Source organism: Enhydra lutris, unplaced genomic scaffold (genome assembly GCF_002288905.1).
Source record: "Enhydra lutris kenyoni isolate GAN:26980312 unplaced genomic scaffold, ASM228890v2 scaffoldscaffold1, whole genome shotgun sequence".
NCBI classification, from domain to species: domain Eukaryota; kingdom Metazoa; phylum Chordata; class Mammalia; order Carnivora; family Mustelidae; genus Enhydra; species Enhydra lutris.
In genome coordinates, this window is record NW_019154085.1 from 77,200,607 (window position 1) to 77,227,543 (window position 26,937).

General features: G+C 36.3%; 1 protein-coding gene across 2 annotated transcripts in view; it reads left to right on the forward strand.

Annotated features, from left to right (window-relative positions):
- LOC111160297 (integrin subunit alpha 4) overlaps positions 1-26,937 on the forward strand; it is a 78,017-nt gene that overhangs the window by 25,402 nt on the left and 25,678 nt on the right. The window contains exons 10-16 of one of the 2 annotated variants that reach the window (XM_022523301.1): positions 2,519-2,630; positions 9,068-9,162; positions 10,367-10,457; positions 11,046-11,091; positions 11,716-11,870; positions 14,410-14,564; positions 25,546-25,695. In XM_022523301.1, coding sequence (XP_022379009.1) covers positions 2,519-2,630; positions 9,068-9,162; positions 10,367-10,457; positions 11,046-11,091; positions 11,716-11,870; positions 14,410-14,564; positions 25,546-25,695 — 804 coding nt within the window. Of the gene's footprint in view, positions 1-2,518; positions 2,631-9,067; positions 9,163-10,366; positions 10,458-11,045; positions 11,092-11,715; positions 11,871-14,409; positions 14,565-25,545; positions 25,696-26,937 lie in introns of those variants that run through there. The other variant, XM_022523392.1, reaches the window with a different exon arrangement.

The window sequence follows — 26,937 nt, forward strand, 5'->3', positions numbered from 1 at the left end:
AAGCATCAGACTAAACATTGTACAATTCAAAAGAGAAATACTGTCTTATAAAGCTAAGAGATTTTCAGAGTTCCAAATATAGAGCAAATATGTATGAACTGGGATTTCTATAGACTGTGTTTAAACTTAAATTTAGTAGTAAAGTCATACCATTTACAAAGTGATCATTCATATGTCCTTAATAGCAATATTAGGCTTTACTTTTTTTTTTTTTTACATAGACATTTCACATTTCCCTATCCATAAATGGTCTTCTTATATTAGCTACATCCTCATTCTGCATACTTTTCCTTCTCTTTGTAAAGTGTTTCCATAAAGCTTAGTTATAAAGTATATACCTATATCTATATCTATCTATCTATCTATCTATCTATCTATATATATATATATATTTAGGTATATACATATATACCTAAAATAGGGAGATATATGATCTTTTTTACTCATCGAAATCCTAAGCAATTCTAACAAGAAAAGACAGATTAAAGTGCATCTCTTTTGTTTAAAGGACAAGTAAAGAGCCCTACCCATTAGGCTACCCTCTTGTTCTTTGCTCATGCCTACCCTGAGCCACCACTGTTGAACCACAGGGTAATTTCATAATTGACTTTAGCTTTTAACACCTCTGATATAGGTGACCTTTGTTCCCTTCTAACTTCCTATTTGTTAACTCTCTAAAATGGCACTAACCATTACCTAGCATTATATTACCTATTTATTCATCTGGTTTGATATTGTCTGTTCTTCTAATGGAGTATAGACACCATTTGGAGAGGAATCTTCCATCTTGTTTACTGCTGTTTCTTTAGGGTTTCAAAGAGTAGTGGAGAAATGGGTGCTCAGTAATTGTTTTTGAATGCTCAAGAAAGAATGATACTTGAATGAATCTTGCTTCCAACTACTTCTATTAAAATAACTCTCAGACATCCCCAAAGAACTCTTGGTCACTGTTCTCTGACTGGAGAATACTTGAGGAGTGATCACCCCTTCTTGAAACCCTCTTCCTGGGAACTCCAGTGCCATTCCATTGCTTTAGGTCTGTACCTTCTCATCCTCCTGGAAGCCCTTTCTCCCTTTTCCCTTAATTAGGCATTTCCTTTGAGCCGAGCCCTCTTATGCCTTATTTCTTGATAAAACTCATTTACTGTTTCTGGTGCCAATGATTCTGTGTATAGAGATGATTCATTAAAAAACAAAACAAAACAAAACAAAAAAAAACCACTTAGTGGGTATCTGAAATGGAACAAATACTATGAAAATAGCTGAGAATAATCTTAGTCCTGACCTCTACGACCTCAGGTCAAGAAAAAGACCTAAACATGAGAGTAAAGAATTGAATACAACATGGTAAATAGCACATTAGTAGCACGTACAAAACAGAAGAAGCAATTCACTGTGGTCGAGAAGGATTCACAGAGAAGTACTATTTGAACAAGACAAGTTTAGGAGTTTTGTAGTTGGAAAATAAAAGGTGAAGGGTGTTTCACAATCACAAGCAGAAGAACTTGAGTGTGATTAGGGAATGCTGAGTAGACTTAAGAAGAGAAAAGGATGCTCTATGATGAGTAGTGAGTAGATATTTTTCTTACTACAAAGGAGTGACATGATCAGAGTTTGGAAAGAGGTCTGGTAGTTGTTCTTATAATGACTCATTATTGCAATATATTGAATGTCTTAATGTAGTAACTCATCTTCCAACTTAACAGATAGCAGTTGACCAACTCATGTTTCATTGCTACAGTTCCATTGCTAAGGTTCCAAAGGCCAGCTTCATTTGTGCCAGCTCCTCTACTCTGAAACCTTCAGTAGCTTCCTATTCTCTAACTGAAAGTAAATTTCCCTTAGTATTCAAAATACCACACCATAACACTCCCATCTGATTTTTTTTTTATCTCCTTCATTATACATACCTTTTATAATAGGCAAGTTCTTTGAAATTTGTTTTGCTGATAGTACTCTCTATATATCAAAATTATGTCCACCCTTCAGTAGCCACCTTGAAGATCATCTTTTATGAAATCTGACCTTGCTTTCACAATTAGATATGCTGTCCTTGCTTCTTGATGATACCAAGTAGTTTGTACTTGAGTCATTTACAGGTTTGTGCTAAGCCTTCCCTGTAACCGGGCTTCTTCAGAAGGGGAGTATGTCTTATACACACACTGCCTTGTCCTCTTTTGCCTGTTCACTCTTTGCATAGTGTATTGCCTTTAGTAGGAACTCAATAAATATTTGCTAAATTGAATTATCAAAGTGATTTATTGGATTTTCAAAGCTAGGGATCATGAGTTTGACAATTTTTATGTCCTCTGAGCTCTAATCATACTATTATATGTGTTGACATACTTGATAAATATTTATTGAATTGAACTGAGATGTGTGTACTAAAGCTCAGTCTGTAGTTTGTCCAACTTGTTTGAAGCATTAGAAAAAAATCCATATTCAATTACAACGGTAAATCATGTGTAAAGTTGTCAGGGAGTGTTATGATGACACTTTTCTCCCCTTTTCTGTCTAGGGAGCAGTAATGAGTGAAATGGAAACAGAGCTCATTGGAAGCGACAAATATGCTGCAAGATTTGGGGAATCTATAGTTAATCTTGGTGACATTGATAATGATGGCTTTGAAGGTAATTAAAAGAATCTAATTCGGTATTTGGTTTCTGCTTTGAAAATGATACACGGAAGATAATATGAGTGGGGTTTTAGGTCATTTGCCTTTCTCCATAAAATGGAGCCAGAATACTACACTGTTTATTTTCTTTTTAGTGTTACATCTGACTGCTCCTCACTTGTCAGTTATTGATTCTTAATTGATCAGACTCCTTAGACTGTACTATTTGATGACAAGTAGGGTAAAGAAACTGACAAGACCCAACAGAGGCTAGCTGCAGAGCTGGAGCAGAGTTCCAGAAGTTTCCTAGTGTTCAGCTGCTGTGCTGTGGAAGGATTTGGGGAAATGTGTGAAAGAGATTCCTAAGCGGTGATGAGGGGGCAACTGGTAGACCCAACAATAATGGCTACTTACCAACTGATATGGAAGCCTCTCCAGAATGGAGTAGATGATACTGTCATTACTGTGCCTGTTGCAAGGGTAGCATGCCTGCTATTGAAATACCAGTGTCTACCAGCCTTCCCTCTTAAACATTGACTTTTTTCAGTCTAATACTGAGGCGTAACCAAGTCTGGTAAAATTCTGTATAAAATGGTGAATGGATTTGAGAGGAGTGTGTGTAATTTCTAGAGTTCAGCAAGTCAGTATTTTATGCCTTTAAGGCTCAGAATTGTCTTTCCTCTTGATATGGTCATTGGCAATTGGTTTATCGTGGTGTTAGGTCGAAATTTACTTGGATATTAGAAATAAGTGAGGGACTACTTTAAGTAGTAGTTTAATTTCTGATACCCAAAGGCTTCATTCTATTTGAAATGCATAAAATATGTTAGTCTTTGAGAGGAAAATTAACAGGTTATTGGATATATATTTTGAATATTTAGAATATATATCACATATTGAATATATGAACCCTATTAAATGTAAGAGTATAATTTGGTGTACAAATATTACCATTTCTAGGGTTTTTCTGTTTTAAAAGGAAAAGGAAATAAGTATATATTTTTATGGTTATTACAACACACATAATATTCTACATTAAAACTTCAATAAGGTTTTATTATGATGTTACATTTCACAAGAATTGGCAATTCTGCTATTTACTGAACACTTACTTTGTGACAAATGTACCAGGCCAGGTATAGAGTATTTGCTATAAAAAATGCAAACAAAGGAAATGGTATCACCCTTTTCTATAATTTTATAATCAAATGGAGTATAAAATTAAGACATGAAAGAGAAAAAAACCTTAAGTGGTGAATTTAAGGATCCTACCTAATATAGGTGACTGAAGCCACATTTATGTCCCTTGACATTTCGTATGTATTATGAGATAATGAAATTCTTTTAAAAAGAAACATTTAGGGGTTCCTGGGTGGTTCAGTTGGTTGAACATCTGACTCTTGATTTTGGCTCAGGTCATGATCTCAGAGATATGAGATCTAGCTCCGTGTTGGGCTCGTACTCCACAGGGAGTTTGCTTGCCCCTCCCCCTTCTTGCTCTCTCTCTCTCTCGTGCTCTCTCTCAAATAATCATTTAGTAAAATACTTTGTTATGATTCCTTATATTTTGTTTTAATCAACAAAGTTGAGGTATAGCATTCGCTGTTTTGAATGTACTAAAATAATATGCATGTATGTACACCTGAAGAGTGATTGGGGGGGTGCATCAAAATGTCAGTGACAAACCTGAATTCCTAAAATCAAGAGTGGTAAAAATGTCATGGACAGTAGGCAGTTTTATCAGTCCAGTCGCTGGGAGAATCCCAAGCAGTTTTCTGTTGGTGCAAGAGGGACAGAAAGTGTTCTGTCTGTGAGACTTGGGAAGAGGAACTGAGGGGAGGACCCCAAGAGCACCAGGCATTTTTGCAGGATGCATGTGAGAACCGAAGCTTTGGACAGCACTTGTGTCCTGGAGTCCTCAGCTTTCCAATCCTAAAGGTAATGCCTTTATGTCTGGAAGATTATTATTCAACCGATTTATTTCTAATATTTCAGCATATTCAACACATTTAGAATAATTTGTGCTATTTACTTACTTCAGTGCATGTTTGCATCACTTTTTCTACTTGTCACTTCTAATTATTTTTAGTTTTACTGAGATGTAATTGAAATACAACGTTGTATAAGTTGATGGTGTACAACGTAATTTAATTTATGTATATAGTGCAAAATGATTACCACTATGAGTTTAGTTAACATCTGTTCCTTCACATAGTCACAATTTTTTTTCTTGTGACAACTTAGGATCTACTCTCTTAGCAACTTTGAAATAAACAGTGTCTGTAACTCTAGTCATCATGATGTATATGTAATCTCAGAACTTTGTCTTAGAACTGGAAACTTGTATCCTTTGACCTCCTGCCCCTCACCTCTAGTGGCCCCCAATCTGATCTGTGTCTGAGTTTCCTTCTTTTTTTTTTTTTAAGATTCCACATCTAAGTGAGGTCATGTAATGTTAGTCTTTCTCTGACTTACTTCACTGAGCAAACTGCCATCTGGAACATACATGTTGTCACAAAAGGCAGGATAATTTCTTTTTGGGGGCTGAATAGCATTTTTATTTTGCTAGTGAGAAAACATTTTGTACATTTTAGATGTTAACAAGCCCCTGATAGTTTGGAAACAGGCTCAATACTTCTTCACTGAGGCCCTGGTTGAGAAAGCAAGGCACCTAAGTTTTATTTTTCTTTATGTGTTTCCCTTATTTCTTTACCCCAACTTCTGTCTCATCTAATTTTTCTGGGTAAATGGATGAAGTTACTTTTTGTTCATGGCAGGATGTGTGGGATGGTATAGAAAGGGGATAAAATCTCACCTTTTCTTTTTCCTTCCACCTCCAGGCAGAGATGCAAATCAGAGTTAATGTCCTCTTCCTAATATGCACCTTTTATTGTGTTTTCCGTAGCAGACCTAAGTTAATTTTGCATTCGTCATATTCTGTCCTTTTTTTGTATGGAAAATATGAATTTCCTGTGTATTTAGAAAAGCAAAGCAAACCATTTTCTAAGGAGAATCAGTTTGGCATCATTCTGGCATAAAAATTGCATCAGGAGGATGAGGAAATTAGGGAACAGGTATGTGAATGGACCTACATGACAGATGTGCTCAGCAGACAGCATTCAGGATTTCATCTCTAAAAGAGATTGGGCAAAATCATTTCTTTTTGGTTTAGGTTTTTCACCTTGAGGATTTTTATGTCACTTTTACACTGTGTGTTTGAATAATTTTAGACCTGAGCCATAAGAAAATTCTATACTTTTAAATTATAACTGCATTATTACTTTATGTGCCTCTGAAATAAATATTGATACATTACCAAATCATGAATCGAGCAGTTCTTTGACACAGAACAGGAGAAGTTTTCAGGAGAGGAGAACACTGGGCACAGCTTGTAGAGTTGTTGATTCCATAGAGCTTGGGGATGGGTGAGCACAGCCTTTGGAGCCAGACTGTAGGGTCTGTGTCCTAGCTTCTTCACATTCAAGCTCTGGGACATTGAGCAAGTTACACTCTGTGCCTCCGTTTCCTCATCAGATTTGGGATTAAAAAGTACTTACTCAGGGGCGCCTGGGTGGCTCAGTGGGTTAGGCCTCTGCCTTCGGCTCAGGTCATGATCTCAGGGTCCTGGGATTAAGCCCCACATCAGGCTCTCTGCTCAGCGGGGAGCCTGCTTCCCCCTCTCTCCCTCTGCCTGCCTCTCTGCCTACTTGTGATCTCTGTCTGTCAAATAAATAAATAAAATCTTAAAAAAAAAAAAAAAAAAGCACTTACTCAATAGAGTTATTCGAGTTACAGGAGTTAGTACATGTGAAGTCCCTAGTGCGGTGCCCATGTTGTCATAAGCATTGTGTGTTAGCTGATGTTAAAATTACTGTGATTATACCAGGGATAATTGTTGTAGTTTACACTAACAATGAAATAAAATGTTCAGATGGAAAGTAGGAAAAATTGTCAAAAATGTCTGTTTGTTCTGTATGTTGTGTACCAAATGGATTTTCACAGGCATTAAAAAAAAACAAAGAAACAAGCAAAGAAAAACCAATGTGTACTTTCCTTAAAATGATAATTATTGCTAAAATTTTAATATTTTCTATAACTGATATGAATATAATCTTAGCAGAGTTTAGATCTATATATAAGATAGGAAAAGACTGAATGCAACCCACATGTCTTCTGCTTGGGATGACCTTGACCTGGGCCTTTTTTATATTTCATTTGAAAAGGCCCATTTGTATTGTTTCAAGATATGTGCCCTACATCACTATGGCTAGTAACTGTTACTGCAAGAATTTCTGCATATCAGCCCCTTTGTAGCCCAGGCTTAAGGATCTTTACATCCTAGTTACTTGGGATGCAGCCACACTGGCCATAGTATAAACCAGCCATGAGGAATGGTTCCGTAACTGTTGTCTTCAATGGCCACAGGCCACTTCTCCTCACACTCCTTTCCTTACCCCCTCTTCTTCTCCCCTTCTCTCTCTCTCCCTTTCTGCTCCTTCCTCTGATGTTCCTGTGAGTAGTTAGTCTGTGCATATGTGGCTCCATGTATTTCAAACTCACCGCCATTGTTCATGGGTGCCATATTGCCCCTTTGTCACCTGCCATTATGTGCCTGCTGCCTCTGTCTAAACTGCCTTCACCCATCTTTCACTGGTCAATACCTGGGTCTCAGCCTGGGCTTCCTCTTCTATGCGAAGCCTTCCCTCATTTCCACCACCATCTCATATGTGGTGTTTTTATTCTGGTTTTACCTCCCTTCCTCCCTGCAAGGCTACAGTTCCTGTTCATGGTACCCCTTGTATGACCAGTGCCTGGAAAATGCCTAGAATATAGTAATTATCAGTGAATTATAAGTCAATGAATGGGTATAGTTGTATATGAGAATTTAAAATAACTTTCACAGATCAAGAGAGCAGCCTTACTATGTCTAAACAATAAACATAAGGTATGTCTATCATTTGCTTTTTAATATTAGAATAGTATAGCATTTGGAGCACCTGGCTGGCTTAGTAAGACATGTGACTCTTGATCTTAGGGTTGTAGGTTCGAACCCCACTTTGGGTGTATAGATTACTTAAAATCTTCAAGAGGCTCAATTAGTAGAGCATATGACTCTTGATCTCGGAGTGGTAAGTTTCAAGCCCAAAACTGGGCATGGAGCTTACTTAGAAAAGATTTTCTTTTTTAATTGCACAGCATTTGGCATAGAACTATATTTAAGGAAGGTTTTTTTATTCTCATTGAAATAGCAGTCAGAAATGACCACTGTAGTTGTTAAAAGTTTTAAATTTGATAAACTAGTAAATATTGACTTTATGAAAGTAAACTTTCTCTATTTTAGGTTTCTATTGAAGTAATAAGAACATATTACATGAATATACCCAAATAAATAGACCTAATACCTTGTAACACTAGTGAAATGCTCTTGCAACCATAAAATATTATATTTCTCCTGGGTGTTATATATTTATTGCCCTTAAGAAACCATGTCATTCATAGTTTGTTTTCTCTTGCTTATGTCACTCAATGAACTCTTTATTTTTTCTCCTGGCATCATAATTTGACATGAATTCCTTGTCATAAAAGTGATGTAGTCATTACTTTACAGAACAGATTCGCTTTCCAAAATCGAGTTTGCATGTACGTGTGTAAATACAGATATCCTTAAAAAATATTTTAATTACTTTCATTAGAACAGGGATTTAGAAGTGATGTTGCAGATAAAGTAGAACCCAGAACTCAAAATAGAGAATCTTAGGGTTATAATATTCACAGATGATAATTTATGTGCTGGGGTTGTCCTATGCTGAGGGTGAGTTTTTCTCTTATGATCACATGCTATAGGTGAGGGACCGGAGACTAGAGACACAGTGAGGTTAGGAAACGGTCCCCGGGGGTGGGGTTGGGGGGTGGGTAGAGGGGGTAGTGGGCTGGTCAGGCTTTGGTGGTTCTGCTGGAGAACCCACGCCCTTAACCATCCTGTTAGAGGGCCTCTCAGACCCTTTCTCTCTGCTGCTTCCATGCACTGATGATTCTGCCCAGTCCTGTGCGTTGTTCTGATGATACTGTGTTTTGTGATACTTTTTTCTGTCTAGTGAGGAAAGTATTTTTTTTTCTTTTTTGGATAAAGTATTTTATTTTTTTTGTTTTTAGGGATTTTATTTATTTGACAGAGAGAGACACAGCGAGAGAGAGAACACAGGCAAGAGGAGTGGGAGAAGGAGAAGCAGTCTTCCTGCTAAGCAGGGAAACCAGATTGGGGGTGGGGGTGTTGTTCTATCCCGAGACTCTGGGATCATGACCTGAGCCTAAGGCAGACACTTAACGACTGAGCCACCCAGGCACCCTGATAAGGAATTTTCTTATGTGATATGAATTAAGTATGAAAGTTAGTTTTTGGAGTTGCGTTCTTTGTACTAAGAATTTTTTTCTGCCATTGAAATTCTGGAATAGATGTCGCTATTGGAGCTCCGCAAGAAGATGACTTGCGAGGTGCTGTTTATATTTACAACGGCCGAGCAGATGGAATCTCGCCAGTGTTCTCACAGGTAGAATACTACTGTTTCCAAAGGAAGCCCTGATAATAGTTTCTGAAACTTCCAGGGTTAATGTGGATTTATTTTTCTTAATTTGTTCTTTTGAGTATTTAATATATTCTATTTCACCCTTATCTTATAATAACAGTAGGTGGTCTCATTTTGAAGGTCATTAATAACTCTTTGGAATCACTTTTTTCCATAACTAAGAGTTTGGTTACATCCATTCTCGTTTGTTTTTAATCTACTGAAGATTTTCTTTGCATTCTGCAAATTTATGTTCTGAGATGGTATCTGTCCTGTTTTGAATAAGCCCATGTGGCTTTAATGAGCTGTCTTGCCTGGTGCCTAAAGCCCCATGTTTCAGGGAGGTCTCATCTCACTGGGAGAGCGAGCACATGTTACTGTGTTCCTTTCAGGGCACAGCTCAAGATGGGAGCTTCTAATAAAGTTCCCTGATCTAATTCCGACCTCACTTTTGTCTTTTAACAAATCAGGCCATTTCAGTGCATAGAAAACACTCCATACTCATGCAGAAAAGATTTTCTAGAGACACTTTTAGGGAAATATTAGCTAATACTGTAATTTTTGAGGGAGCAAAAATCAGCAAATGGTTCTCCATATTCAACATGAAAAATCTATACTTGTCTAGTAAAAATTACTGATTTTCTTAGCATGGATACCAGCATCTTAGCATGGAAATCAGTATCTGGATGTGAAGTTAGACCTATGGAATAGGAAACACATGTCTGACTTCAGTTGTCGTGTGCTAGGAAACAGTTTGGCTCAATAGGGAGACTTTCATTATAAGCCTGAGTAGTAGGCTCCACTCAGTGATTATGCACGTCTCCTTTTCCAAATTACTTGTTTGGTTATTCATGTTCATCTGGGAGATAAATACAGAGCCTGAAAGGAGACTGGGGAGAGGGAGTCAAGACTGTTTAAGAAGATCTGTACTATATGATTTTCTCTTTGTGATTTTTTTTTTTTTTCTAGTCACAAAGTGATTTTTTTTTCTCTAGTCACAGAATAGACGTCACCTGTCCAGTTCAAGGTGGAAACTTTTGTTGCTCTTTGATGCATGTATTTGACTTGAATGCATTTTGTTACAAAATGTATCTGGGTGTTTTAAGGCTCATTATATAACTAAATCATTGCTTCTCTGAGATACTAGGTGCTCAAAAACTGCTTCCTACTCAACTTACCTATTTTTCAGAGAATTGAAGGACTTCAAATCAGCGATTCATTAAGTATGTTTGGACAGTCTATATCTGGACAAATTGATGCAGATAATAATGGATATGTAGGTGAGTATAAAATTGTACTTCATAAATTGAAATGAGTTCTATTGTGGATGTTGCTTTATTGCAAAGTACAGAAAACTGGTATAGAAAAGCTCTAATTTACTGGTAATTTATTTCCTTCATTTTTAAAGCTCTTGGATTCAAGATGGGTCAGAAATGATCAAATAGTTTCTCAGCTTCACACTGTTACTTGACATTTTATTCTTTGTTCTTGAGAAAATAAAAAGCACCCATGGAAATAAATCAAACATAAGATGCTAAAAAGAAAGGCTTTTTTTTTGTACTTTGAGAGGAGATTCCTGGGTGAATGTTTGTAGTTTAAAAATGGAATTTTTAGTAAGCTTATCTTTTTATATCCTATTTTTATCATAAAGTTTGTTTATATAGTAAAGGGGTGAATATTATTATAAATGAATAGACTCAGACAAATGTGGAATGAGTCCTAAGATGTAAGTATATCTTTTCTAATTAATTTTTCTGTAAATAGTATTTGATACAGTCAAAAGGTGATATGTAGTTAAGTATTTATGGCTGAAAAACAATTCTCTTTGACTAATGATGTTCATTAATCTGTTGTTTTTCCTCCTCCAGATGTGGCAGTTGGTGCTTTTCGGTCTGATTCTGCTGTGTTGCTAAGGTAAGGTTGATGCATTTCACTTCTTAATGACAATTGAACCTAATTGTAAATGATAGGCAATTTTTAAAATCAGCAGTGGTGGTGACCTCATAATGCTTTTTTTTTGGTATTCTGAAATTTCATTACACTTTAGAATACTCCTTCCACCTTACAGGGTATTATAATCAAACAAATCATCAGGCAAAGTCAACATTTTTCAGTATTTAAATGAAAATTTCTCTTGATTCATGCCCAGAAATGTAATTGAGCATTTATGCACATAGTATTAATAAAGCAATTTTATGAAGTTACTTGGACAATGGCAGCTGACAAAACACATGCAGTTTTTTTCTTTTTTTTTTTATAGTATTTTGCCTCCACTTTTTTTTTTTTAACTTTTATTTATTTATTTGACAGAGAGAGAGAGATCACAAGTAGGCAGAGTGCCAGGCAGAGAGAGAGGGGGAAGCAGGCTCCCTGCTGAGCAGAGAGCCCAATGCGGGGCTCAATCTCAGGACCCTGAGATCATGACCTGAGCCGAAGGCAGAGGCTTAACCCACTGAGCCACCCAGGTGCTCCATGCAGTTTTTTTCTTAAGGAAAAAGAATTCTGCCGTTAATATTGTTAATTTTATTTTCTTCTCAGGACAAGACCTGTAGTGATTGTCAAAGCTTCCTTAAACCATCCTGAGTCAGTAAATAGAACAAATTTTGACTGTGTTGAAAATGGATTGCCTTCTGTGTGCATGGATCTAACACTCTGTTTCTCATACAAGGGCAAAGAGGTTCCAGGTTATATTGGTAAGTGTAAGTGTAAATCCTTACAGGATTTACCCTGAGTGTGTGCTCTGCTCGCTTGTCTCGTGGTCCTCTTCTGAGCCCTCCCTGTGTCTTGCCCTAGAGGCCAGTACACCTTTCTGCCTCATCTTTTGAGTTCTCATGTTGTTCTTACCAATGAGTGGGGCACCGTAGGAGGCTATAATTGTCTAGAAGTTACAACAAGAAAAGCAGGAGTATCACTTGCTATATTAGGGTGAGCTAAACTCAGCTTCATAGGTAATATATCCTTAGAAAAGAAAGAACATTCCCACAGCTTCTCCACCATTTAATTGGGCTCCTTTTATAGCTGGAGCTGACTTAAGTTAGAAGCCCAGAGAGGGAGACGATTCTTGTCTTTGTATTTTATCCTTTGAGTAATTGAAGAAGCATATTTCAAATCTAGACCCCGATTCTAATTTCCATAAATAACACACATCTCTTAAGGATTTTCTGTGACTGTCCGCTCCTGAGAGTCCTGTGCTTTTCCCTTTACACAGGTAGCTCTCAGTTATCTGCTCTGGAGAAAGTAGCATTGAGATGGCTCAAGCAAAATTGTGGTTACTGTCAAATCACAGATTCATGTCTTGGTGAATATTGCATTTTTTCTAGCAGGTTACACGCCTACTTATGTTATACTTAAGCTAATAATAGAATAACTAATGAAACTAGCCAGTGGTAGGAGAGAAGCATACGTGGCTTTATTATTTGGATGTTAATAATATCTAAAGTTCATGAGCCACACAAGACCTATCGAGTTGATTGCATTTGTGACCCTGTAGGCTCTCATCAACTAAACATCATGAAGGGCAGGGCACAAATCCTGAGCTAAATGATGGATACATAGTTTCAGAGGTCTCAGCCTTAATTGGCCTGTAATGAAAAGTACAGAATGAGCTTAGTATATCTACTTAAGATCAGACTCCTGTTGAATAGTGCACTGCAGAAGTCCTGGCTAGAGCCATGGTGGTAGGACAATGGGCAAAACCTTAATCTAGGGTTACAGATCCAAGAAGTGGCAGTGTCAGAGTGTGGCCCCAATAACACAGTCAATACACCTTAAACAGATACCACTGTTTCCCTTTATGCAAAATCAGTGCTTGTCGTACCACCAATTCCATTGTGACGAGACATTTTTAAAAATGGTTAAACAAATATATGAAATGCATAAATAATCCCAGCACTGTTACAAATACAAGCTTTACTGTTGCATAAAATGAGTCCTTGGGAGAAATACTTCATGTGGTAAGCATGTTTCTTAAAACCAGTATGTTTTGCCACTTGGAGTGGGTTTTTATTCACTTTTTTGTTTTTTTAATTTACTTTTTGTGTGAACTTACGGTGATGAATTGTAGGTAGCTGACTCCATTGCAGCTCCACTCTGAGGCACTGGATCTCCGCTGTTGTAATTTTGAGGCCGATTGATTTGGACTTCGTTATTCACTTTCTAAATAAAAGAAGGTTAAAGATTTATTTGAAATTTGTAGGAGTAAGATAGGTTTTAGACTTATGTTTCCTTGAAGTAAGTAGACAGAATCCTTCTAGAAGAGTACATTACTCCTAAAATGTGAATGAACGCTTCAGGAATTCAATAAATCCTTAAATATACCATTTCTGAGTTATTGCTTCTGTATGAGTGACCTCTCAGCAGACTATTAGATGTAGCTTGTTTTGCAAAGAACCCTAATAGATTTAAAAAATGTCTCTGACTTTCTTGGTAATATCTGGCTTGGAATTTTCTTGGTTGCTTATTAATTTGACTTATTTTGCTAATTGAGGATATTCATTAGCAGATGATTATGTACTGTGTCAGATTTGGAGTACATCTCACCAGGCTGCCAGAATATTGAGAGAATGTCTGTATTTTGCCCAAATCAACACCGGAAGGTCAAACTGGAAACCAATAAAAACATAGAGGATACTAATCAGGGTCTGGGGCTGGAAAAGGAGACCTCTTTCAACTGTTTTATATAGGTTTGACTTTTGAACCACTTGTTTACATTACATTTTTAAAAATAATAGTAAATAGCAACCCCTCAAATTAGGAACAGACAGAAAGAAATGAACCTAACCGTATACAAAATTAGTTCCGTAACCACACAAGGTAGAATAATCTCAAGTGGGCTTTGAGTGCTGTGTTCTGTCTATGCGTCCTTAGTTGGATATTCTAAGGACAAAAGGACTCCAGAGAAATCTGAAACTTTACCCAGAACTTTTATTGGTAGTCACAGTTTTAGTATTGTAGTTTTGAAATATTTATATGTCGGAAAATTAAGTAAATAACTAGAGATGTTAATAGTTAAAAGTAGAAACCTAGAGAGAAGCTTATAAATCTTTATTACAATTTTAGCAATTTGTAATTTTTTAAATTGTTTCCTCTTCCATATTTTAGTTTATTTTTTAAAAGACATTTAATGAAGAGACTTTATTTCCAGTGTTGGATATAATTTTGACTATTTTCAGTTCAAAAATAATAATGCTTTTAGGTGATTATATTGATTGCAATTCTTTCTACATTTTGCAGTTTTGTTTTATAACATGAGTCTGGACGTGAACCGGAAGACAGACTCTCCATCAAGATTCTACTTTTCTTCTAATGGAACGTCTGATGTGATCACAGGCAGCATAAAAGTGTCAAGCAGGGTAGCTAACTGCAGAACACATCAAGCATTTCTGCGGGTAATGTAACCTCCTTTTTTATGAATGAATATGTAAACTCAGTATTATCACTGTAGTAGAAATCTTATTGCATCGGTATCCTTTTATAAAATGTGGTTATAAGCAAGTGTGATCCCCACCCCTCCGGCTGAATTAGCTGACGTGTTTGTTGTTCCAGAGTTAAAATGTTCGACAATCCTGGGACCTGGATCATTCCGAGTCCACTTTTTGCATCGTCCTTATTTCACATTTATCACACTTGACTGCATCACTCTTTTTTAAAGATTGGCCTTTTCCTTCCCACGATTGCTTTGTCCACATCCCTGTTTATACACTTCCCGAGAAATGTACATGCTGAGTGGCACTGCTGAGCCTCATGCCTGTTACCCTGGTAGGGTTTTGCGGGGGTGGTGAGAGAGGAGGCGGGGAAGTTGGTTTGTTTCTCATGTGACTCTAGGGAAGCAGAATCCACCATGACCACTTTTGGATGTGGTCTTTGTCTCTGTGCCAGCATTGTCCATGATGTCAGTGGGAACTTGCGCAGTTGCAGCCTGATGGGGATCATCTGTAGGCTAGGACAATGGCTTTCAGGATGTCTGGGGGTACGTCCTGCCAAAGCACAGCCAATTTCATGTTCCTTTTATTAAAGCACTCATTCCCAACTGATCGCCTTGTTCCTTGCCTTGGTCAATTTTTTTTTTTCCTTATATGAAGCAGTGCCAGGTCTTTTCTATTAGGGAATGGTGTACTTCATCAGAAAATCTATTGTCACAAAAAAGCCAAACTATTCCCAGGAGCCCTTTCTGGGATTTCAAATGGTAGCCTCAGCTTAGAACTTAATTTTCCCTGAGATACTTCTTTCCAAGCAAATGCAAACAAGCATCAAGATTCTAACACTATTAAATGCTAAGAGTAATAATCCCTGTGTTGTTTCCTCATTTCCCTTAACAGTTTTTATTATAGCATTAGAATAAATCTATTAGATGGTTGAGAGCCAGAAGTATATAATATTACTAATATAACCATTATTTATATGGTAGGGATTAAAGAAGGTTTTGTTTTTGTTTTAAATCCCCTATAGCTGTGATTTTACTTAGGTTAGTCAATCTTGGACACTATCGTTGAGACCATTTTCAAGGCAGTAAAAGGGCCAACATTAGGCATTCACAAAGAATCCTATTGTGTTGAATTTGTATCGCTAACTAGGAATTGACCTGACTTCTTTAGTCCTGTGTTTCTTGGCATTGTTCTAACAAGTAAGGATTCCACAAAATTGTACGTTCTCATCAGAATGACTTGCAGTGCAAAGCACAAGTTAGCAGAGGTCTGTGTTGTCGACACATACTTGTAGTGTTACCCTGGTATCATGGTCCCAGGTCACAGCCATTGACTTTTCGACCATACTGTCAATGCCAAACAAAGGCATTTACCTCTGGGATTGATATAGAGTGAGGTGTTTTTTTTGTTTTGTTTTGTTTTGTTTTTAAGGTAATTGAGGCCATTATTAAAATGAAAACAGCTCTAGTTGTGATGTAGAAAGATACGGGAATACTCTGAGTACATTTTCCACCCCACCAGTGTGGTAGCTGAAGCTGTTCAGAAACATGAACACTGTTAAACTTCTCCAGTCCAGAAGAATGGGACAGAAACTGATACTTTTCTGCCTTCTTAATGATCGTAGAAAAGATGAGCAGTGGTCAGGATGCCTGGATTGTCCCTTTGTTCCATAAAACGTGCCAAGTATCAGGAGAGTTAAGGAATACTGTGCTTCAGCTTCCTTTACAGTGAAATGAGGTAGAGTTGGTGATTACGTAGCCAGGCCCATGGCCACCGCATCTCAGGGCTCTCTGCCTGCCAGCTGGGCACACTTTCCTTGTGTGGTTGTTCCCATTGGTCATACCAGTGAAGCTCTAAGTCTCCGTCCACATGATTAATTCCGTAGGTATTTGAGTACCGTGTTGCATCAGGTTCCCTTGAAACACTTGGGTGTAGCAGTGAATGAAATATAAAAAGATCACTACCCTCATTGAGTTGACAGTAGAATGGAGTGAGACAAACCATGTGGTAAATATGTAAATTTTACAGCGTTTTAGAAGGTAAGGGTGATTGGAAAAGGAAAAAGTGCAGTGTACAGGAAATTGTGAGTGCTGGGAAAGAAATGAAGGGTGCGTTTTATTTATTGAAGTACAGTTAACATAGTGTTATATTAGTTTTAGATGTTGAATATAACAATTAACAATTTTATACATTAGTGCCCATCACGATAAGTGTATTCTTTTTTAAATTTTAACTCCCAGGTAGTTAACCTACAGTGTTAAATTGTTTCAGGTGTACTGTATAGTGATTCAACAGTTCCATATATTACTCGGTGCTCAGTGTCCCCTTAATCCCCTTTATCTGTTGCATCAACAGTTCCATATATTACTCGGTGCTCAGAAGATAAGTGTCCCCTTAATCCCCTTTATCTGTTGCACCCATGCTCCCAGCTTCCCTCTCTCTATTCTCTTTACTTGAGTCTGTTTTTTCTCTTTTCTTTGTTTTCTTTCTTAAAATCCATAAATGAGTGAAATTGTATGACATTTGTCTTTCTTGGACTTATTTTCTTTAATATTATACTCTCTAGGATCATCCATGTTGTTATAAATGGCAGGATCTCGTTCTTTTTTATGGCTTAGTAATATTCCTGTGTGTGTGTGTGTGTGTGTGTGTGTGTGTGTGTGTGTGTACATGATATCTTTATCAGTGAACACTTGGGTTGCTTTCCTGTCTTGGTTGTTGTTAATAATGCTGCAGTAGTAGGGGTATATATTTTTTTGAATTAGTGTTTTCATTTTCTTTGAGTAGATACCCAGTAATGGAATTACTGGATCATAGGTAATCCTATTTTTAACTTTTCAAGGAACCTCCACACTGTTTACCACAATGACTGAACCAGTTTGCATCCCCACCAACAATACACAACGGTTCCTTTTTCTCTACATCCTTGCCCATACTTGTCATTTATTTTTTTGATTCTAGCCACTCTCACAATATTAAGATTCTGATTCTAGCCCTATCTTTTATGGGGGTTTTTAAAAAGATTTTATTTATTTGACAGTGAGAGCAAGAGAGCACAGGCAGGGGCAGCAGCAGAAAAAGAGGAAGAAGTAGGCTTCTGGCTGAGCAGGGAGCCCGATGTAGTGCTTGATCCCAATTCTAGTAGTTTTTTGTAGAATCTTTAGAGTGTTCTCTATATAGAATCATTTCATATGCAAATAGTGGAAGTTTTACTTTTTCCTTACCAATGTGGATGCCTTTTATTTCTTTTCCTTGTCTGATTGCTGGGTAGGACTTCTCATACTATGTTGAGTAAAGGTGGTGAGAGTAGGCATCCTTGTTTTGTTCCTGTTCTTAGAGTAAAAGCTTACAGTTTTTCATCATTGGGTGTAATTTTAGCTGTGGATTTTTTTTGATATGTCATTTATAATCTTGAGGTATGTTACCTTTAAATCTACTTTTTTGGGAGTTTTTATCATGAGTGAATGTTGTACTTTGTCAGAAGCCTTTTTTCTGCATCTGTTGAGATGATCGTGTAGTTTTTATCCTTTAATTATTTATTCGGTTTACCACACTGGTTGGTTTGTGAATATTGAACCACCATTGCATCTCTGCAATAATAATTTACCACTTTATTTTGGTAAATGATTTTTTTAATGTATTACTCAGAATTTGGTTTGCTAATATTTTGTTGAAGATTTTTGCATCTGTGTTAATCAGGGAAACTGGCCAGTAATTTTCTTTATTGTAGTGTCTTTCTTTGGTCTTGGTATCAGGCTAATGCTGGCCTCATAGAATGAATTTGGAAGTTTTACTTCCTCTTCTATTCTTTTGGAATAGTTTGAGAAGAATAGGTATTAACTTTTCTTTAAATGCTGGGTAAAATTCATCATGAAATCCCCTGGTCCTGGACTTTTGGTCGGAGTTCTTTGATTACTGATTCAATTTCTCTGCTAGTAATCAGTCTGTGCAAATTTTCTATTTCTTTCTGATTCAGTCTTGGAATATTACATGTTTCTAGGAATTTGTCCCTTTCTTCTATGTTTGATTTCTTGGCATATAATTTTATCATAATATTCTCTTAACAATCCTTTATATTTTTGTGGTATCAGTGGTTTCTCCTTTTTCATTTCTGATTTTATTTTGGCCTTCTCTCATTTTTTTCTTGGTGAGTCTGGCCTAGAGATTTACCAGGTTTGTTGACCTTTTCAAAGAACCAGCTCTTTATCTTTTCTATTGTTTTGTGTTTTTTAGTCTTTATTTCATTTGCTTGAGCTCTCATCTTTATTATTTCCTTCCTTCTACTAGTGTTGGGTTTTGTTTGTTCTTGTTCTTCTAGCTCCTTTAGATGTTTGCTTGAGTGTTTTTCTTGTTTCTTGAGGTATGTCTGTATTACTGTAAAATTTCACTCTTAGAACTGCTTTTGCTGCATCCTAAATATTTTGGACCATTGTGTTTTCATTTTCATTTGTTTCCATGTATTTTATTTCCTCTTTGATGTCTTAGTTTACCCATTCATTATTTAGTACCATGTTATTTTAGCCTCCATATGTTTGCATTTTTTCCAGTTTTCTTGTAACTGATTTCTGGTTTCATATTCTTGTGGTCCACGAAGATGCATCATATGATTTCAGTCTTATTAAATTTATTGATACTTGTTTTGTGACCTAACATGTGATGTTACCTGGAAAAGGTTCCATGTGCACTTGTAAACAATGTATATTCTACTGATTTTGTATGGAATGTTCTATATGTATCTTCCATCTAGTCTAATGTGTCATTGAAACCACTATTTCCTTGTTGATACTGTGTTTGGATGATCTGTCCAGTGATATACATGAGGTGTTAAAGTCCCCTGCTATTACTGTATTCCCATTAGTTTCTCCCTTTTTATGTGTTAATAATTGCCTTATGTATTTTCATGCTTTCATTGTTGGGTGCATAGATACAATTGTTTTATCTTCTTGTTGGATTTTCACTTTATATAGTGCCTTCTTTGTTTCTTGCTAGGATCTTTGTTTTAAAGTCTATTTTGTCCGATGGAAGGATTGCTACTGTAGCTTTTTTTTTTTTTTTTCACTTGCATGTACGTATATGTTTTTTACCCCTTTGTTTTTCAGTCTGCATGTATCTTTAGGTCTGAAGTGAGTCTCTCATATATAGCATATAGCTGGGTCTAGTTATTTTAATCCATTCAGTCACCCTGTGTCCTTTGAAGCATTTAGTCCATTTACATTAAAGTAATTATTGTTGGGTATGTATTTATTGCCATCTTATTATTTGTTTTATGGTTGTTTTTATGGTTCTCTGCTCCTTTCTTCTCTTGATCTCTCCCCTTAAGGTTTGATGGCCTTCTTTAGTGTTACACTTGGGTTTTTGTTTCTTGATTTTTGTGTATCTGTTATAGGTGTTTGATTTGCAGTTACCATGAGGATCATATATAACATCCTAAGTATATAACAATCTCTATTAAGTTGTTGGTCATTTAAATTTAAACCCAATCTAAAAGCACTACATTTTTACCCCATCCTCCACATTGTATGTATATAATGTTATATTTTGCATCCTTTTTTGTGAGTTCCTCGACTGATTTTTGTACATAAAATTGATTTTTACGCCTTTTGTGTTTTAACCTCCATAATGGTTTCATAAATGATTAATCTACTTCCTTTATTATGTGATTGCCTCTACCTTTGAAATTGTTCCCTTTCATAGTTTTCTTCCAGTGGAAATGTTTAGTTTTTTACACCTTTATAGTGTTTTATCTATTGAAATGCTCTTCTATTAGATGTCACTTTTCCCACTATGAAAATGTTTTCTTATCCATATACATATGTGACAATGAATCTCTGTCTTTGTTGTATTCATATATACAACTTGATTAGATCTTAGTGATTTCTTAGTACAAGTTCTTAGAACAAGGGATAATTTTGAGGCTGTTTTGATTTAGGGAAACTCAACAATTGGTAGTGGTTTTTAGGAATGTTGGAGTAGCTATGGTGGACTGAGACTTCCCTTAAGGATTTTATAGAGATTTTTTTGGTTGATCTTGTTGGAATCTCTACATCAAAATATTCACTGATGTTTGAGAAGAGAAGAAGGGGTGGTAAAGTGGGACAACAAATAAAGTAACAAGATTCTCACCCTGCTTGCAACATTTCCAATAAAAGCTAGAAATACATAGCTTAGTCATCAGACCAGGAATGTCTGTCTGCATTGATATTCAGAGATCCAGTGAGTTCAGTGGCCTTAGCATGTTGTGTAATTATGAAATCAACCTGCCTGCATATACAGTAGATTAGTTCATTCTTTCCCTTGATTTCTCAGATTTCTAGATATTTGGATTTCTGAAATCAAGAAATTTTATTTTGTTATGTAAGTGTTTAGGTAACTTCTAAAGCCCGTCTTTTTCAAAAATAACTTCCAGGAAATGAATATATGTTTGATTAGTAAATTATATTTTATTTGTTTATGTTGTTCAGCTGTACAAGTACATAGCTCAGTCTACACAGCAGACTATGAACTGATCCATATATGCATGCATTTCTGCTGAAAATCTAAGTACAACCGACCTATGCAACTATTCTGATGTTATGGTAATCAAGAATTGGATCCATTATTCCAGCATATGTTAATTCTTTGCTAGTTTGCAAGATCTTTGAAGACAGAATACTACTTTTTGCATGTTTGTATTCTTCCTTAGAGATAATCTGACTCATTACATGAGGTAGAAATCAATAAATATTTTTAAAATTTATAGATGATGTGTTCTCAGTGCTGTTTAAAGAATTCTATAAAGGAAAAGCTGAGAATGTTGTATTGGTGTTACAGTTCTAGCACCTGCTTTGGGGGTGCTGTCTTTCCTCAAGGTGTTGGTAGTGCCAGACCATTCTCCACTTCCTGAACCAAGCTGACTAGCTAGAGCGGTTATCGTCACAAGTGGTGGTGCTGTCTTCAGTTGCAGTCTGTGCCTCTGCCTTTCCTTCTCCCTCCCCAACTCATTTCCTACATTTGTAACAGAGGGGTATTTCAAAATCATAAACCTGATTATATTCCTTGCTTAAAATTCTCCTAAGACCTTCTCATCCTCTTTTGACTGTAGATTGGTGGCCCTCCTTCTTCTGTACTTGTGTATACATCCATCAGAATGCTCATCCCCCACACTGCGTGTGGATTTCTGGGTTATTATGGATTGTGACAGAGGTATAGACTTTCGGTTTTGTATCCCCAAAGTCTTCTTTCCACACAGCAGACCCATGCATAGATACATTGCAATGTCTATACCTCATTGTCCTTTCTCATTCAGTAAACTTTGTAAACATTTCTGGCTCTACCCTTTGGGTTTTTTATTGCATACACACAGGAGGAAGACACGGGCCTATGGCTCAGTCCTCAAGTGGCCATAAATACGAATTTCTGTAAAAGTCAAACAAGAAGGTGGACTTTGTGTAATTTCAGACATGTGCTCATTTGCACACTTGTGGGTTGCCCTATTTTATGTAATTGTCCATAAAAATGTGGCATGGAATCTTCATTATTTTTAATATAGATAGCACATGCCCATCCAAATGAAGAATTTTAAGCAAATCTACTTTTTCCCTCCCAAATACTTAATTAGTCATTTCAAGACATTTTTGATATTCTAGCCTTTGTCTTAGGTGGAGCTGTTAAAGTTAAATAAGTGTGAATATCTGTCAAATACAGTTCTTGCAAGAGTGCACGTACATTTTATATATTGTGAGAAAAGCATAATTAATAGCTAATTAGGATAATGAAAGTAATATACACCAGATGTAGAGAAGACCTTGTGGAAAATTAGTATGAATTAGATAACATGCGATTTGGTCAAAGCAAGCTTGTTGAGAAGAATTAAAACAGTGGACATGTGGAGGGACAGTCAGTGGCTGTCTAGCTCCTACACCTAGGGAATAATTTAATCAAGTCTGCTATTGTAATACTCAGGGCTTCAAGCTGTTCCGTTTTCACAAGTTGATAACTTGGGATTTGGGCCTTGATTTGCAGCATTCCTATACGGTCCAAGTTTCATGCTGAGATGATCACTTATCAAGTACTTTAATAAAATCATCTCCATGTATAAGAATGGAAAAGTACTAAGAGATCTTGCATACTCTGATTCATGCTCCAAATCTTCCAGGTACTAGCTAATTAATGCAAGTCTAATACTTGGTATCTAACTCATTTCCTACTTAATACTCATTGACTGGCAATGGTCTGATTTTCTTTTCTATTTTTTTTTTATTCCTTCCAATTGTTCACCTGCTTTTCTTATTAGAAACTGAAATTCATTAATTTCTTGATTGGTTGGTGTAGCTATATTTTGAAGCAGCATATATATAATAAGTCAATATCTGACATCTATCGAACTCTTAAGTGCCAAGTGTTATGCTAAGTATTTTGCAAACCTCATGCCACTGAATTCTCATAGCAGTAGATACAGGTATCATAAGATTGTCTTTCTTTCCATTTTTCAGATGAGGTAGCTAAGCCATAGACAGATGAAGTAATTTGTCCAAGTTGTTAGTAAGTGTTGCACCTGAGATTGGAACCTCTGTACCTACAGACCACTTGCTCTTAGCCACTATATACATATATTGATAGTTATAAATATTGTAAAAAGAAAAAAATTACATCTTTATTTACATAAAGATAGAGTAGATGTAGTCTTTTATGTAATAGATCATCATGATTAATTTACTTCATTGATTTTTAACAAGCTGCTACATCACAGCCGTCATCTGTATTACAGGCATTTTTCCCATACCCGTTAGGGATTACTAATTGATGAGCTTTACAAACTATCTGTTCTTTATTTGCTGTTAGGCACTAATGTTTAAGCCATATTCCAATCTTGAAATGTCTGTAGGTAATAAAAACCTGGGCCACTAATGTTGCTTACTAGGAGCTCTGTTAATGACAAAATCATGGATCTACTCAGGAATTGAATAAACATAAACCTCAGTTATGGTTTAAGGTAATATGTCTAGCCCTGGTGCAAACACTTGAGTCTCTTTAAATGGTCAAAAGGAACTTAGTTGAATTTCCTTTTTAAAATAGGAACCAGGGTGCCTGGGTGTCTCAATTGGTAGACTATGCGACTCTTGATTTCAGGGTTTGTGAGTTCGAGTCCCACGTTGGGCATAGAGATTACTTAAAAACAAACAAACAAATATATAAATAAAATGAGAATAACCTGTAGATTGAAATGGGTATTTGAAAGCTAGGGTCAAACTGTGATGTAAAGCTCACACATCAAAGTATAGTAATAATTCTAGTATTAAAAGAAAAAACTGCGTAGCTCCAAGTAGATAGTCTTTACTGATTGTTAACTGCCTTCTCAAATCCCGAGATTATTTCTCCATTTAATTTTTGTGGCGCTTAAGATACTTGTTTTATAGATTTGCCAATCAACATGTCTTATTTCATGAAATTTGTCTCCTGAGTTCTGATATAAATCCTCATAGATTACTTCATCAGTAAAATCTTACTTGCCCACCTACTTAGACAATGAGAAAAATAAAGGTGTCTGTTTTGTTCAGTACACTTTGAAAATCTCATTTCTGTCTAGAGAGGGCCGGGTTAAGTGCTTTCTAAGAGGTACCATGTTTTATGCATTACTGACTTTTTCCCCCGCAAAGGCATGAGATTCGAGAACAACCGCTTTCAAAGTTACTTTCCTGCCAGCTATTTTACTGTTTGTGTATATATGTATGTTAGCAAACAATTTTGACACTATGTGGTATATTCTGCAGTAGGAGGCTGGTGAATAATCAAATAATCTTTAAGTACATGGGAAGATATTTTTAAAAGAGAAAAATAATGCCTGCACGTGGAAACTCAGATTAAAATATGTGAATTGACAATGAGTGTAATGAACTCAAGAGCTGTTTCTCTGGGGGCAGAATAAAATAAATTTAAAAATCATCCAAAAAAGGGGTGCCTGGGTGGCTCAGTTGGTTAAGCAGCTGCTTTCTGCTCTGGTCGTGATCCCAGGGTCCTGGGATGGAGCCTTGCATGCTCAGCAGGGAGCCTGCTTCTCCCTCTTCTCCCCACTTGTGCTCTCTCTTGCTATCTCTGTCTCAAATAAATAAAGTCTTTTAAAAAATCATTCAAAAAGGCTTTTTGACCACATATAAATAAGATTATGAATGAGAAATGCTGTATAAAAATTAGTGTAAGATATTAAATTTAAAAGAATGTCATGCAGAATGGAAATCAGAATGGATCCCAGATGGGTAAAATTCCTCTGTGATTGATAAATAATCCAAGAATTTTCTTTTTGAAGTGTAAAAGCACAATAAACTTAGAAAAGTTGTAACAACTAATAAAATTCAGTAAAGTGACTAGGATAAAAGATTAAATCTATAAAACAAATAACTTTTTCACATATTATTTATAACCTTCTTAAAAATATAATTAGAAAAGCTCCATAAATAATAGAAAAATAGATACATTTCATAATAAATATGAAATCAAATGAATCAAATTGAATTAAAATGTTACTGAGACATATAAAAAGAAACTAGAATAAATCGAGATACCCTATTTCTACAAGTTTACTACAGGGAAATATTAAACAGAATAAAATGCTGATTAGTATTTTGAAGTGATTTACAAAGAGTTCATAATGGAAAATGCTTATGTCAATTGACAAAAAGTATGCATAGAAAATATCCAAATCAAAGACTATATGTCCAAATATAAAACTATACCACAGACTGGATATGTTTAATTTTATGCTCTTTTTGTGTTTTTTCTAATAAACATACATGCTTTTTGTAATGTGAAAAATATACACATTCAGTGTATTTTAACAATTTGGAGGAAAAGGCAAATACTTTATTTTCCATGTTGTTTGACTTTAATGCAGGGACGGAGGAACTTTCTATGTATGTTTTTATTTACATAGTTGTTGTTATTTCTAACTTAAGGCTTTAAATTTCCTTAGAAAGATGTGCGGGACATCCTCACCCCAGTTCGGATTGAAGCTGCTTATCACCTTGGGCATCATGTCATCAGTAAACGAAATGCAGAAGAGTTCCCACCACTTCAGCCAATTCTCCAGCAGAAGAAAGAAAAAGACATAATTGAAAAAACAGTAAGAATATTTTCCTTTATTCGAAACGTGATGTGCATGTAACTAAAGTAATTTTTTTGAAACATTGCCTAATTCCAGGGAAATGAGTTATCTTTCTGATTTCTTTAAAATTTTTTATGAATTTTTTAATATAAAAAGATTTATGGTATGTCTTGTTTTCCATTTTTCTTTATTTTTTATATTTCCTTTAGGATATTGAACTGAATATTTTAAAATATGCATTTAGTCCCAGCAATAACTTCCCATATACATGAGATGTTAATCTTCTTTCCTTGATTCCTTGCCCATGAGGAAAATAAATTGGTAGGGAGTGCTCATAATGACAGTGAGTCACATTCATGAGGTTTCTCTTCCCCTTTTTCATTTTCTGACTCCTTCTCTCTCATTTTGTCTCCCTCTCATTCACTCTACCCAGATCCATTCATATCTCAGTAGGCAAATTCCCTTGCTGGCTTTTACTCATTTATAAACATAAGTATTTCTGTTATACAACAATTTCTCTTTCAAATTCAACTACAGGCTTTGCAGCCACGTCCCAGGATCCATTGCATTTTTTTTTTTTTTAAAGATTTTATTTATTTACTTGAGAGAGAGACAGTGAGAGAGAGAGCATGAGCAAGGAGAAGGTCAGAGGGAGAAACAAACTCCCCATGGAGCTGGGAGCCCGATGTGGGACTCGATCCCAATCCCGGGATCATGACCTGAGCCGAAGGCAGTCGTCCAACCAACTGAGCCACCCAGGCGTCCCGATCCATTGCATTTTGAGATGGATCTGGCATTCTAACCGGTGCACAGCCTTTTCTAATGTATTCCGAAATACCTCCATTTCACTGGCAGTGCGCTTACTCCCAGGAGTCCAGTTGTTTGGACCTTTCCTGTCCAAGAACACAAAGACCTAGTCAACAAGATGTTTGAGGGCATGGTAAAAACATTCATTAAAAGCATTTGCTAGGGGTGCCTGGGTAGCTCAGTGGGTTAAGCCTCTGCCTTGGGCTCAGGTCATGATCCCAGGGTCCTGGGATCCAGAAGACCCCACCCCCACCCTCTTCCTGCTCCCCACCCCCCCCCCGCCCACCTCTCTGCCTACTTGTGATCTCTCTCTCTCTCTGTCAAATAAATAAATAAAATCCAAAAAAAAAGAAAAAAAGTATTTGCTCATGGCACAAGGAATGTAGAAGGCAGAAGGGACACTCAAAGGGCTAGTTCATATCCTGTCTAGACAAATTGCTACTAAGTCACTTG